The 15,016-nt window shown below is 28.0% G+C and overlaps 1 protein-coding gene across 1 annotated transcript in view; it reads left to right on the top strand.

Annotated features, from left to right (window-relative positions):
- The window catches only part of LOC129966712 (glutamate receptor ionotropic, NMDA 3A-like), a 555,899-nt gene that overhangs the window by 466,408 nt on the left and 74,475 nt on the right, over window positions 1–15,016 (top strand). Inside the window, exon 2 of the mRNA XM_056081236.1 lies at window positions 14,545–14,747. Within this exon, the coding sequence (XP_055937211.1) occupies window positions 14,545–14,747 (203 nt within the window). The remainder of the gene's footprint in view (window positions 1–14,544; window positions 14,748–15,016) is intronic.

The following is a 15,016-nucleotide window of genomic DNA, read 5'->3' as shown; positions in this document are numbered from 1 at the left end:
AAACCATGCTTTGCATACTTTTGCTGTGTGGCATGGAGCTGAATCCTGCTGAAAAATAAATGGTGCTTTGTTGGGGAAGAAATCCCTGATGGAAGGTATCAATTTTGGTTCCAGAACAGTTTCGATGTATTTTTTGGCATTCAGAATGCCATCAATCACTTGAATTCGGCCCACACCATTTGCAGACTTACATGCCCAAATCATGGCATTTGTTGTTGTTTTCATAGTTTCTTCAATGCAATGAGGATGAAGCGCTACACCTACACTACGTCTCACGTATTTTCTACCATCGCTACCAAAGAGCGATATTTTAGTCTCATCGCTCCAGATTACTTGCTTCCATTGATTTTCTGACCATTTAATGTGTTCTTTTGCCCATTTAACTCGTTTTTCGCGTAGCTTTTGATTTAAATATGGTTTTTTCCTTAGAATTCTAGCTTGTAGTCCAAATCCTGATAACCTTCTTATTGTTCTTGAACATACTGCAATACCCGCTGCACTCATTTCACATCTAATGGCATCTGATGAAATTTTTCTATCTTGAAGGCATAGCCGTTTAATTTTTCTATCGGCAGTAGCACTTGTGCATTTTTTTCGGCCTGATGTGGCCTTATTTCCCACTGATTTCGTTTTTTCGTAACGTAAACAGAACTTTCGTACACCAGAACAAGTCACTGAACCACCAACTTGTCTTGCAATTTCAGCATAAGAGAGGCATTTTTCTCTCAATATGACAATTCGGCTTCTTTTTGTAGATGTCCAATCAGTTCTTCTTGTTGGTGACATTGTTTAAAATTAGTTTAATTAAAAAAAAGGACTTAAAATATTAAAAACAACAGTACTCTATTTAATTGTACTAGTATGCATCATTCCGCAAAATATTTCCACAACAATAACTCTTTTACCATCCAAATAATCTAAACTATAGTTACAGACATTTTATTGGTCCTCAGAACAGTTTTGTAATTGGCTAGTACGCTTTTATTACAAAACATGTCATTATTCAAAACGATTTGTGTTTGTTTGTTCTACTAAAATAAACGTAACTTTTTTTGTAATACAGATATTGTAATACTATTTTTGTTTTTAAATTCTACATTAAATTACCTTCAATTTGATATAAACATTTGTATAAACATTTGTATTTAAGTGAAAATTAATATATTCTACAAGCACGCAAAGTTGAAAAACATGAAACTTTCAAAAAATGTCCACACTTTTGCCCACCACTGTGTATATATATATATATATAATATAAATAATATAATAATATAAAATCGCAATTGAATTGGCAAAAAAATCATTTACCAATCAATATTATGATACAATCGATCAATATTATGCAACTAACTAATATTAAATAAATTATACAACATGCAAATACGAAAATTGCTTACAACGTTCTTCAGAGGTAATGTTTGGGGCCGCTGTGGCCTGGTGGTAAGGTGTCAGCTTCGGAACCGGAGGGTTTCTGGTTCGAGACCCGATTCCATCTAAGAACCGTTGGTAAGCGAGTCCGGTGCACGTTAAATCAGTCCGGGCCAAACGTCCTCGCATTTGTGGGGAGAGGTGGATGCTAGCTCAGTTTTCATTAAATTTTTAATTAAAAAAAGAAATACTTACGATTTTTCCTTTTTTGCTTCAGAACATATTTTTACGTAAAACTTATTTTTGCACAACTTTAAAAGGCAAAATATTAGTTTTTCAGTGATTATCACTGAAATGCGAATGTTCATGATACAATTTTCACTTCCCCTTATACAAAATATACATATCGGAAATATTTTAATAGTCGAAAATTCCGAACTCGAAATTTTGATAAAACCCACGTTGTAAAACTCCTTGAGACCGAAAAGCACATTTTTGGAGTTCTGTCTTTCTGTATGTGAACTAGATAACTAAAAAGGGCTTTCAGCTAGACGGATAAAATTTGGTATATGGTCTTTAATCCAAATTCGATAGAGTTCTACAAGTCCTTTCAAGGGAAATATATCCTTCTGACTGTCCGAATATGAGTTAATATGATAACTACAAAACAAAGAGAGCTATATGGATAAAATTTTGCACGCAATTATAGTATCTAAAATGTAGATATGCTACGAATTTAAAACTAAATCCGTCAAAGACATGAACGTCTGTCGGTGTGTCCTTTCGCAGACATATAAAAACGATAACTCAAAAATTCAGTGATTTATATATGAAATTTGTAATTCTATGAAATATATATATACAGGTAATTGGAAAAGTGAATGGAATATATATATGAAATTTGGAATATGATTTTGTAACTATAATTGTAATTCTATATCATATTTTGATTTTAATCTATCAGGAAAAATGTGTCAAAAAATCAATCGGTTTTCTGGCACTTCTGCACTACAAGACTCCCATCGATTAATTGTAAAATATAAATAATCAAAGATACCAGTCTAATAGGCTTTTCCGTGACTATTGTTCGCTGGGGGCATACAGTTAATAATACATACATTTATTATAGAGTATGCTAGAAAATTCTGAGGAGAATACTAAAAATGGTTTCCGTACAATTCGTTTAATTCAATTCCCTATTCAAATACAATCCCATATAATTTCCACAAAAATACATAAAAAAATAATTTAAAATGATTTTTTTAAATTTTAATAAAAATTTTATTTTAATTATATTTAAAAAATATTTTTCTTTGATTTATCTACCACATTTATATACACCAGCCTTTCGACGATATTATATACAATTCTTTATATGCACATGGCCTCTCCTATGATTAAATTTATATATTAAAATAAATATTGACGAATCATGAATAAAACATTATAGACACTCAATGTTTTGCAATAGAGTATCAAATCCCCTACAAATATTTTTCTCTGGCAAGATACGCATTGAATTCTAAAATTATCGAGATGCTATTCATAGTAAAATTTTGAATAATAGCCCTATTAAGATGGAAAATTATTATTTTTTTTCAATATTCCATTTTATTAAGGATAGGAATTTTGACTTTCAAACTTGCTCAATACAAAAAAAGCAGAAGAAAATACTATCAAATTAATTTCATTATAAAAATTATAATAAAAATAAAAATTCGATTATTAATATCATAGAAATAATTTTTAAACTCGTATGTTCTGAAAACATTTTTATTGACATATCACCTTTTTAAAAAAATAAAACAAATTATTTTAAACTCTGAAAGTTTGAATTATTTTTTTGTCTATAAATTCAATATATTTGTACAACTTGTATCAAAATTCCATTTTATACGAATAATATCAATATATTATAGGAATATTCTCAAAGAACTTTATGATAGATATATTCACTTCACAGGACTGTTTCTGGTTTGTTAGCCATTTTAACAGAAAGTTATCTGTTTTTCTTGAGTTTCAAGAAGTTTTAGAATAGAGTTCGAAGAATGTTATGTTTCAAAAATATCATATTAGAAATCCTAACAAAATTAGATTTTCATTCAGAAAATATTTAATTTTCTATAGCCAATTATTGAAATTCTTATTCAAATATTTATACGACTAAATGAGAAATCAGATAAGCTTTCCTTATAATTCAGTAGAATTTTCACTCCAAGAGCTTCCATTTAACGAAATTATTTATTTAATGGTTTTTTTCCTCGAATCTTGACTTTAAATGATAGTTATATGTTATAGAGTATACTTTCTGTATAACGAAATTTTTTTTCGATTAAATTTCTTTGTCTATTTTTAAAATTATTTTCAAATATTTCATGGTTTCTCTTTTGCGAAGTTGGTACAAAGTCGTCTGCCATAAAAAAAATGGCTAAATTTGAAAGATATAAAAACTGTTGAAAGAAAAAAACAGCTTTTTTTTTTTTTTTACATCGATGAAGAATTCTGATTTCTAAATATCCTACGGAATGTGACATATTGAAAAAAATTACGAAATATAAAGAAGTAATAAAGATTATAAGAAAGATATTATTAAAAAATATTTAATTGAAACTTGAAACTATACTCTAATAACACTTGATACAATACGAAGAGAATGAAATTGATTGAGATAAAGACCTTTTATCTATAAAAATTGGTAAAGGTTTTTATGAAGAAAACGTTTAAAACTTGCTCAAGACAAAATTTTAAATTGAAGAGGAATATTTGAGCATTTTTTACCATGTTTATGCAACATAATTTAGAAATTTCCACTAACAGAATTTCGGTAAAACGATGCGACTTCTTTAAATTAACACTTAAGTGTATTTAGTAATTTATTATTTTCTGGAAGCTATTTAAATTGAATTAAAAATTAATTAAATTAAATTAGTTTTAAATAAATTTTTAAATCAATAAAAAAATCGGAAGTGAATTAAAAAAATATTCTTAAATTCACAAAAGCTTGAAGATAAAAAGGCATCTTCTTTCCCCGCAGCGCTAAAACTTATTAGTGGCAAAATTTAAAAATAAAACCATGTAATTAAAATTGTTAAAAAGTGTCAATTCGCAAAAAAAAGTCTACATATACACTTACAATTTTTTACATTCGAAAGATAAATTTTCAAAATATGCAAAATGAGATTTAAAATAATTTTTTTAAATAATGCAAAATAAGAAAATAATATGGTTATCATTGTAAGTTCCTATGTTGATTTAAATATTAATATCAATATGATCCCTTATTCAATTACTGTACCAATAGCCCAGCAAAAAAACTTTTTTCTCTAGTTAAATAACACTTTTGGTTTGAATTCATTATTCAATTAGAGATTTTCAATTTAAGAGGAAATTTTACCAACTAAAAATACATACAAATTCGTAGCTTAAAAATCACATCACTGACCGTATTTGCAACTTTACAATTTTATTTTTAAATTCCAAGTAGAAATAAACAGCAATGTCTTTTTAAATTTAATATATCTTTTCTTGGCCTTCTAAGAGAAGAACATTTGATAAAAAGGTAACACTGCGATTTCTTTAAAGCACCCATGAGGTTTGTTATTCTTGTCTACAATCAATAGCAATAAATCTAATTCTGATCAGTAACCAAGAAGTAAAATTGTCTGTAAAATTGTTGAAGGCAAGACAAAATAGTAGCGAAAATTAAAATCCTGATAGTAAAGTTGTACAGCATTTACACAGACTGTATGCAAAGGAAAAGAATATTGGCAAAGCGAATGGCGGTTCGTCTGCACAGAAACAAGTAATGTTGCCAAAAAATTTTATAAACAAAATGAAAATGAAATATTTTTTAAAAAAATAAAAGCGTTATTTCTGATAACCCAGAATCTTAAATTTTATTACCCTAAATTGCATTTACTAGAATTATTTTCTTATGGCTTTTTCAATAAATGACTTCTAGAAAAGAAAAACAATATGTATTACATAGATGTGATTTTCTATTTGAAAATATAATATAGAATAGAAATCGTAAAACTACAAAAAAAAAATTTAAAAACCGAAAATAAATTGAACTTTGAATATGAGCAAACGATATATGAGCATAAGTAATATGAGCAATAGGAAACTCAGAAAATATAGGTTAACTAATGTCGATGCTAGGCTAAAGAAATAAATCTTTGTCGAACCACCGTTCAATTCAATGGGCAAAAATAGTTTTTTGATTTTCAGTTTATCACTTCTTTGACCAAAATGTGAGAATTTTGATAAGCCGAAATTTCTATCGATGCTGTGCCAATTCGTTAATTCATTTTCTGCGTTCTTTATTTGTTTTTAACGTTAGATTTTTTTTTAAATCATATCCAGTATTCTTCGAACTTTCAACGCAAAAAAAGAAATCTAAATATGATTTGCAATGGAAAAGAAAATTTTAAAGTTAAAGTCGACGATTGCTACTCTGCAGTCTTCATAGATGAGAAGCCATTAAGTACAGCATATGTATTGTTCGCTAAGAAAAGATTTAGAATCAATACTTATGAAAATCCTATATTCTAAACTACAAGAAATCCTGTCTTTACTGGAATTCAAATGATAAATCATCATAAAACGATTGGAAAATGAAGTTTTTATAGATTTCTATCGATAATTTCGCCCTTTGAAAATCGTCTGCTTTTAAATTACTTTCTTGCATTTGTTCCATCTTCCATTATATAAATAATAGAAGCTTCCGAGAACATTTCATTTCCAAAAAATTTAAACGCTTTATACAATTTTTGTATTTGAGATTTCAAAATTTTAAATCCTGCCTTTTAATTCACGATGAACGTTATATGATTTCATAAATCTTCGTTGTCAAATGATTGTAAGCGAATAATGACAGCGGAACTCGCCACTCCTTCAAAATAGAATTTTTTATTTAGTATTTCTTATTCAATTTGTTCTTTCCTTGTGTGATTAAATAAAACTAATCATGTTTCCATTTCTTTAAAACTGGAAATTAATTAGTTTTCATTATAATCATTTCTGCTGTCAATTCTTCAGTTCAAAATGACCGAGTTATTCAAGAAAAAAATTAATGGGGAAAACACGATGCAAAATAATAAGCATTTTAAGGTTAAGTAACATCTGTTCGAGTTTGCAAAACAATTATTAAAGACAAATATTCAATATCAAGTCATTTCTTCTTTTAATATAAAGAACTTGTCCTTCTAACTTTTTCAAAGATTTGACAAGAATTTTAAAAATATCCGATGCAGGGGTTTCATTAACTATACGATTGCTGATATTTTACTTTTAAGGATTCAGTTACAGGTTGCTTCAGAACATATAATCGACCTTAAGAAACTTATTTAAAATATTTTGTAGCATTCAAAATGATTAAGATTCATTAAATCATAATGTTTCACAACTTATCGAATCACTCCAATCAAAAATAAGTTGAAAATTGGTTAATTATTTGATGAAATAGAATTCCATAAAAGAATTATTTTCAGTGAAATTCTAAGAAATGCTATAAATTTTGTTATAAAAATAGCGTTTTAGTTTATATTGCTTGAGTTTTTGTGTTTAAAGAAAAACTGATATCATGTACGTATCAGAAAACATTATAAAAATAGTAAAAATGCTTGCATACATTTCAAATATTTAACTTAAATAAGAAAAATTATATTATTGTTCACTGTGCAATTGATGGTATATGAGAATTCACATAACTGAAATCCACTTGCTTATGTCTCTTCATATCGCCAATATGGGCAAGGCGACAACGTCATCTTCCCTTTATGGCTTTGGCGTAAGATGGGATACTTGCTAACTACATTTAATATACGCATTTATGCACTTTGGTCGAGACATTCAATACATAAATTCCAGCATAGTATTTTGATTAATCTTTTGAAATAATTTGATCCCATTGGCTAGAATAGACTTAATGAAATCAAATTGATTCTAAAACAAATGATTTGGTCTGCTTAGCACCTATACATTCAGGAACATACACATAATCATATTTATTATTAATAGAGATAAAGAATTGGAAGAAATCATATTTAAACAAAAATTTAATGTCATATCTTACTATTTATATTATTTGTTCAAGGTTTTGCAATAATCGTAGCCTTCAATAAATAAATAAATACATCTAAATTCCATTCTATTTTCCAACAGTATGTTAATTTTAATAGTACATTTTCTAATTTACCATTCTTTATTCTAATAAGTGGCAACGGAAATTTACATAATATAATGATATATAACGAAAAAGAATTTAAGCTTTTTAAAATATGAATTTCCAGCCGAATTTCTTTGTCTGTAATTGTATAGTATAGTATATTATACAATTGACTATTTCAGTCTCGTATATTTACTGTTTCATACAATGGCGGAACATTTAGAAAGACAGTAACTATGAATATATTACTCTCTAACTTTAGATTGTGAATTTCTGGAATAATCTCAACCGTAACCTTTATTATCCTATTCTGTATTAAACTGTAACTGTTAGGTTCTGCACAAGCCATTTCTACATTGATATCATCCAGTTGAGATAGGAAAGTCAAATTTATTTAATTTATGCTTTCAACACTGATAACCAAATGTTCTGCAGAACTCAGTTATGGCAACAATGCACTTCTGGATTGCGCGATAACGTCAAAAATATGTTTAAAGTGTAACTTTAAAGCAGAGCTTGATACTAAGATTGTCATAATTTGTCAGTTTTCGCTTTGCTCTCCAATTAGGGAATCGCTTAAAAGAAACAAATAAATCTAACATTTATGAAACAGAAAAGCTATATGAGAAAGGAATTTTTTATTTTCAATTTTTTTTCATTTCATTTTAATGTTTCTGAAAAATAAATCATATTTAGAATTTTTCGCAATGTTTTTTATCGTTTGAGTTTTGAAATCTGAATTGAAAATAATTAGTTTAATTCTTGTTTAATCACTTATGTGACAAATCTTTTTTTCGCTTGATTCCTTTTTCTATTCATTTTCAATTATATATTTTTTTAGCATTTTTATTCGATAATTGTTTAAAATTTGAGTTTAAATGAGTAATTTTAATAAGTGTTTCAATACTCATGTAATGTGATGTCTTCATCTCAGATGTAATGGCATGTTTATTTGATGAACACTAAGATAGATTATCGCTTCAAAACTAATTTTGCGAGTTCATTTAGTTAGACTTAGTTGATTCCCTAGTCGTCTTAATTAATTGCACACTATGCATTTTTAATTGAAGTAACAAGTTTTAAATTGATAATGTAATCAATGACGTATGAATTCTTGTTTTTATTTGGTAATAATCTTTCAATTCTTTGTATAAATTGCACAAAAACTAGAATGGGAATTTTTCATCTTTTCTCGAAATAGTGATTTTTAGCTATCCAACTGGATATAATGGACTTAAATAAAAGAGCTGTTTTTAACCACTGTTAAGTAATTAATTCAAGTTATTACACATTAAAAAGCATAGCAACAATGTACTTTCAAAAAGATTTAACTTTCAAAGGATTGTGTATATGCATATAAGGAGTTATTAATGTTCAGTTTAATTTTCCCTTTATTTCAAAAAATAAAGGCGATTTGACAAAAACAGTGATTTTTTTTATACTCCATTACTATTTGATGCTATAAGAAGAGAAAGTTTCAAAAAGTTGATACAGGTTAAGTGCTTCAATCTTCGAAATGGGTAAAAGTTTTTATGAAAAAGACGTGCAAAACTTGCACGACAGGATTGTAAGCTGAGGAGATAGGTTTCAGCTTTTTTTTACTATGTTTTTATTATTTAATTTGGAGATTTCCACTAATGAACATTCAGTAAAATGATGCCACTTGTTTAAATATTTAAATGTACTTAGTGAAATTACTTTCTGGAAGTTATTTCAATTGGATTAAATTTTTTAATGAATAAAAAAATCAGAAATAAATTTCAAAAAATCCTTAAATTCAAAAAGGCGTGAAAATAAAAAGGAATCTTTTTCTCCACTGTGCTAGAATTAATTAGTAATAAAATTCATAATGCAAATCACCTAATTAAAACTGTAAAGGAGCATCAATTCGAAAAAAAAAGTCTATATATACTCTTATAATTACTTCCATGCGAAAGATAAATTTTTGCCTCCTTATTAGTGTATAAAATAATGCAAAGTTAGAAATTAATTTCGTTATCGTTGTAAGCTCCTGTGTTAAAGCAAATATTGATATTAATTTAATTCCTTATTCAATTACTGTACCGATAGCACAATAAAAAACTTTTCTTATTGAATGACGTGTTTGGTTTCAATTCATAGATTTCCAATTTGTGGAGAATTTTTACCAACTAAAAAAAACATATAATTAAAAAAATAGCATATCACTAACTTTATTTGCAACTTTACAATTTAAATTTTACATTACAGGAAAAAATAAGTTCCAAAATGTCTTTTTAAATTTAAAATATCTTTGTTCGTTGCATGTAAGTAGGAAAATATTTGGTAAAATAACTTCGGCCATTTAAGATGAATAAAAGATTACACCTGTGGTTTCTTTAAGGAACCAGTGAAATTGCCTAATTTTCTCTTCAGTCAGTAGCAATAAATACGAGGAGTAAAATTATTAAAGGTAATACAAAATAGTTACTGATGAAGATTCAAATCCTAATGATGAAGTGGAACAGCATCTATACAAGCTGTATACAAAGGAAAAACATATTGGTAAAACAAATGGCGGCTCGTCTGCACAGAAACAAGTAATGATGCCAAAAAATTTTATCTGAAGAATGCAAATGAAATATTATATAAAAAAGAAAAACTCTATTTCTGAGTAGTCCATAATTTTAAATTTTAATAACATAAATTGCATTTATGAGAATTATCTACTTATTCTCTTTTTTTTAATGAAAGATTTCTAACAAAAGAAAAAGAATATGTATTACATAGATGTGATGTTCTATCTGAAATGTTAAGTTATTTACCAAAATCATAAAACAACAAAAACAAAGAGAGTGAAAAAAACAAAAACAAAGGTGAATTTAACCTTGAATAAACACATACCTAGGTAAACCCAGAAAACTGTAGTTGACCAGCATCTAACCTGGGCCGGTGCATCTTTGTCGAATCACCATCAAACTGAGAGGAAAAAACAGCTTTTTGATTTCCAGTTTATTTACTAATGGGCAGAAAAATTTCCTTAATTGAAATGTGAGAATTTTGATTAGCCGATGTTCCGACCTGTAACTTGTGCTGCCCTCTTGCGGCAAAGGGAAAAACACTTCAGTGTATCGTGAGCGAGTGATGTGTGCGGTAGCAAGACAGCCAGAATAAAAGGAGAGTCCAAAATTATTCTTGTGTGGTGATTTTTTAATAATGTGATAGCAATCGACATAAATTTAGTGCGTGTATGTTCAGCCGAAATTTCTTTCTATTGATGCTGTGTAATTTCAATTTATTTTCTGATTTTCTGCTCTCTTTCTTCGTTTTTAATGCGAGTTTGTTTGTTTTTTTTTTAAATCATTTCCTGCGTTTTTCGAACTTTAAGCACACAAAAAATCTAAAGATTAGCAGGATTTAAAAATGAAAAAGCAGGATTTTAAAGTTAAAGCCAATAACCACTACTCTGCACTTTTATTGGATGAGCAGACATTAAGTACAGTATTTGTATTACTCGCTAATAATAGATTTATAAATAATACTTAGGAAATTCCTATTTGCTAAACTACAAGATATTCTGTCTTTACTGGAATTCAAATGATGAATCATTATAAAACGATCTCTGAAAGATTGAAAAATGAGATTGTGTATAGAATTCTATTGATAGTTTCGACCTTTGAAAATCGTCAGCTTTTAAATTACCTTTTATTTATTTTATTCCATCTTTTATTATATAAATAATAGAAGCTTCCAGGAATATTTCATTTTCAAAATTTTTAAACGCTGTATTACAATTTCTATAATTAAGATTATACATTTTTCAATCCTACTTAATAATTCACGATGAACGTCATATGATTTCATAAGATCTTCTATGACAAATGATTGTAAGCGAATAATGACAGCAGAATTCAGTCCACCTGCAAAATAGCATTTTTCATTTAGTATTTATTATTAAATTTGTTCCTCCTTTATGTGATCATGTAAAGCTAATCATATTTTCATTTCTTTAAAATTGGCAATTAATTAGTTCTCATTATAATCATTTCTGCTGCGAATTCTTCAGTTCAAAATGACATAGTTATTAAAGCAAAAAAAAAAATTAATGTAGGAAACATGGGGCAAAATAGTAAGCATTTTAAGTCTGTGTTATTGAGCATTTTAAGGTTGACGAGTAACATCTGTTTGAGTTTGCAAAACAATGATTAAAGACAGATATTCAATATCAAGTCATTTCTTCTTTCAATATAAACAGCTTGTCATTTCAAACTTTTGAAATATTTAACAGGAGTTTTAAAATTATGCAACGCAGTGTTTTCATTAATTGTATGTTGCTGATATTTAACCTTCAAGAACTCAGTTACAGGTTGTTTTAGGGCATATAATTGGCTATAAGGATCTTATTTTAAACCCTTAGTAGTATTTAGAATAATTAAGATCTATTTATTCATAACGTTCCACAACTTAATGCAATCGAAAACTGGTTAATGATTTGATGAAATAGAATTGCATAAAAGAATTATTTTCCGTGAAGTTGAAAAGCTTGCTATAGATTTTACTATAAAAATAGCGTTTTGGCTATATTGCTCGAGTTTTGGTTTAAATAAAAACTGGTATCTTGGTATTTGTAAAAAAAACACAATAAAAAATGAAAATGATTTTTGCATACATTTCAAATAATTGGCTTAAAGAAAAATTATATTGTTCCTCACTGTACAAATGAAGGTATATTAGAATTCGTATGGCTGAAATCTACTTGTTGGTACCTCTTCATATCGCCAATATCGTTAAGGCGACAATGAAAACGTTCTTTTATGGTTTTGACAACATGGCGTGCTTTTGCAGTGTGGTGGGAGTATTGATAAATATATTTTAATATGCTACATTTTCCACTGTACCGACGCCATTTAATACCTAATTCTCAACATAATATTCCGATTAATCTTTTGGATCCATTTGATCCCATTAGGTAGCATGGACTTAATGGGATTAAATTTATTCTATGACAAATGGTCTGGTCTGCTTAGCTCTAATACATTCAATAACATACACGCAATCATATTTATTATTATTAGAGATATTGAATAATCTGTTAGTGTTAAACGAGATCGGATTTAAATGCAAAGTTCAGGTCAGGTCTTACTATTTATACCATTTCCTGTCCAAGGTTTTGCAATTATTGTAGCCTTCAATAAATATATACATCTAGATTCCATTCTATTTCCTATAACATAATAGCTACCCTTTAATTATCTTTCTTTTTTCTAATGGATCGAAACGAAAATGTACATAATATATTAATGTACAACAAAAAAAGAATTAGAGATTTTTAAAATACGAATTTCCACAAAAATAGCTTTGTCTGTAATTGTATAGTATATTATACAATTGACCATTTCAGTCACGTATATTTACTGTTTCGTACAACACTGAAACATTTAGAAAGGCAGTAGCTGTGAATATATGTCTTTCTAACTTTATGCTGTGAATTTCTGAAAATCTCAACTGAAACCTTTATTTTCCCATTCTATTATAAACCGTAACTGTTAAGTTTTGCATAAGCCATTTCTACAATCCAGCCGAGATAGTCAAATAGTTCCAGTCAAATTTATTTAATTTATGTTTTCGACACAATTAACCAAATGCCTGCAGACACTAGTTATGGCAACAATGCACTTCTGGATTGCGCGATAACGTCAAAAATATGCTTAAAGTGTAAATTTAAAGCAGAGCTTGATGCTAAGATTGTCATGATTAGTCAGTTTTCGCTTTGCTCTGCAATTAGAGAATCGCTTAAAAGAAACAATTAAATCTAACATTTATAAAACAGCAAAAATATAAAAGAAATCATTCATTTTCATTTTATTTTTCATTTTATTTTATTGTTTCTTAAAAAGAAATTATATTTAAAATTTTTATCAGTGTTTTTTATTTTATCGTCTGCGTTTGAGTTTTGAAATCTGAATTGAAAATATTTAGTTTAAGACTTGTTTTACCACTTATGTGTCAAATCTTTATTTAATTATTTTTCATATGAATCTTTTCTATTCATTTTCAATTATATTTTTTTTAACGTTTTCATCCAATAATTCTTCATAATTTGATCTTGAATGAGTGTTGAATGTGTAATATTAATAAAGTGATTTAATACTCATGTGATATGTTGTCGTCAGCTCAGATGTAATGGCGTGTTCATTTGATAAACACTAAGATAGATTTTTTCTTTCAAAACTAATTTAGCAAATTCATTTTGACTCGGATCATGTGACACTTGATTGGTTCTCTAATGTTCTTAGTTAATTACACACTACGTATTTTTAATTGAATATCTCACATTTTAAAAATATTATGATGTGAGCAGTGACGTAGACATTCTGTTTTCAACAATAATCTTTCAGTTTCTAGTTTAAATTGTTCAAAAACTTGAATGGGAATTTCTCATCATTTCTCGAAATGTTGCTTTTGTTATCAGACTGGATATTGTTTAAATAAAAAAGTTTTTAATCACTCTTATCTAATTAATTCAAGTTATTGCATAAAAAAAGCAGTAAAATGGCTAACGATATTATAGTATATGGTCCAAAGATTGGAGTCAATCTGACAAATACACTGAAACAATGTCAAATTCGGAATCAGTACCATGAAATTTCCCTGACTCATTGACAAGGAATCATTGAGGGTGTTGTCAGTTCTCCTAGTTCGTCATCATATTGATTAAATACCATGTATGTTTACTGTAATTTAACATTCAAATACATCTTGAGAAGTAATCATAATTCTAGTGAAAAATAATCCCTAAAACTATCGCCATAAATTCAAAAAATTAAAATGATAGAAGTTCAATTAAAAAAATTTTCATATTAAGACAGTTTGTCAATATGCCAGAATTGTAGATATCCGTCCATTTTGCTAATCAATTTTAATAATAATAATTATTCCAATAATAATAATAATTTGATAATAATTATTCTAATAATTATAATTCGATAATAATTATTCTAATAATAATAATTTGATAATAACTATTCTAATTGAATAATCTATTTCAGGAAATGAACGAGTGGCTGATCAGCCTGGATCCGGATCCCGAGGACCTTGCAGACGCATTGTTCCATTTCTTGACGTCTCAAGACTGGTACGAAGTGACCTTACTTCTGGACGAGTCCATCTTTTCCGGATCCGTCAGCAGGAGACTCCTAGCTCTGTCCAACGGGCCACCCCTGCTCAAAATAATCAAATTGCCACCAGCCAGGTACTCATGTTCTTCTATGGATCATCTAGTGTGAATTGTAGGTATAATCGCACAGCATATGACAAACTTGACTGAGCATGCCATCCTACAAATTTTATTACAAAATAAATGTCGAAATTAAAAAGTTGCGTGGCAGGTAGTGTTAGTACATAAGAATAAAATGACCTTCATTGATCTAGATCATAATATGCATGATCTAGGTCATCACAAAGAAAAGTTTATTTCGAAGTATTTGTTTTGAAAAAAGAATAATTAAAATCAGTGTGTTA

Source organism: Argiope bruennichi, chromosome 4, assembly GCF_947563725.1.
Source record: "Argiope bruennichi chromosome 4, qqArgBrue1.1, whole genome shotgun sequence".
In the NCBI taxonomy this organism is placed as follows: Eukaryota; Metazoa; Arthropoda; class Arachnida; order Araneae; family Araneidae; genus Argiope; species Argiope bruennichi.
Note: the sequence above shows the minus strand (reverse complement) of the source record. Positions and strands in the feature narration are given on the sequence as shown.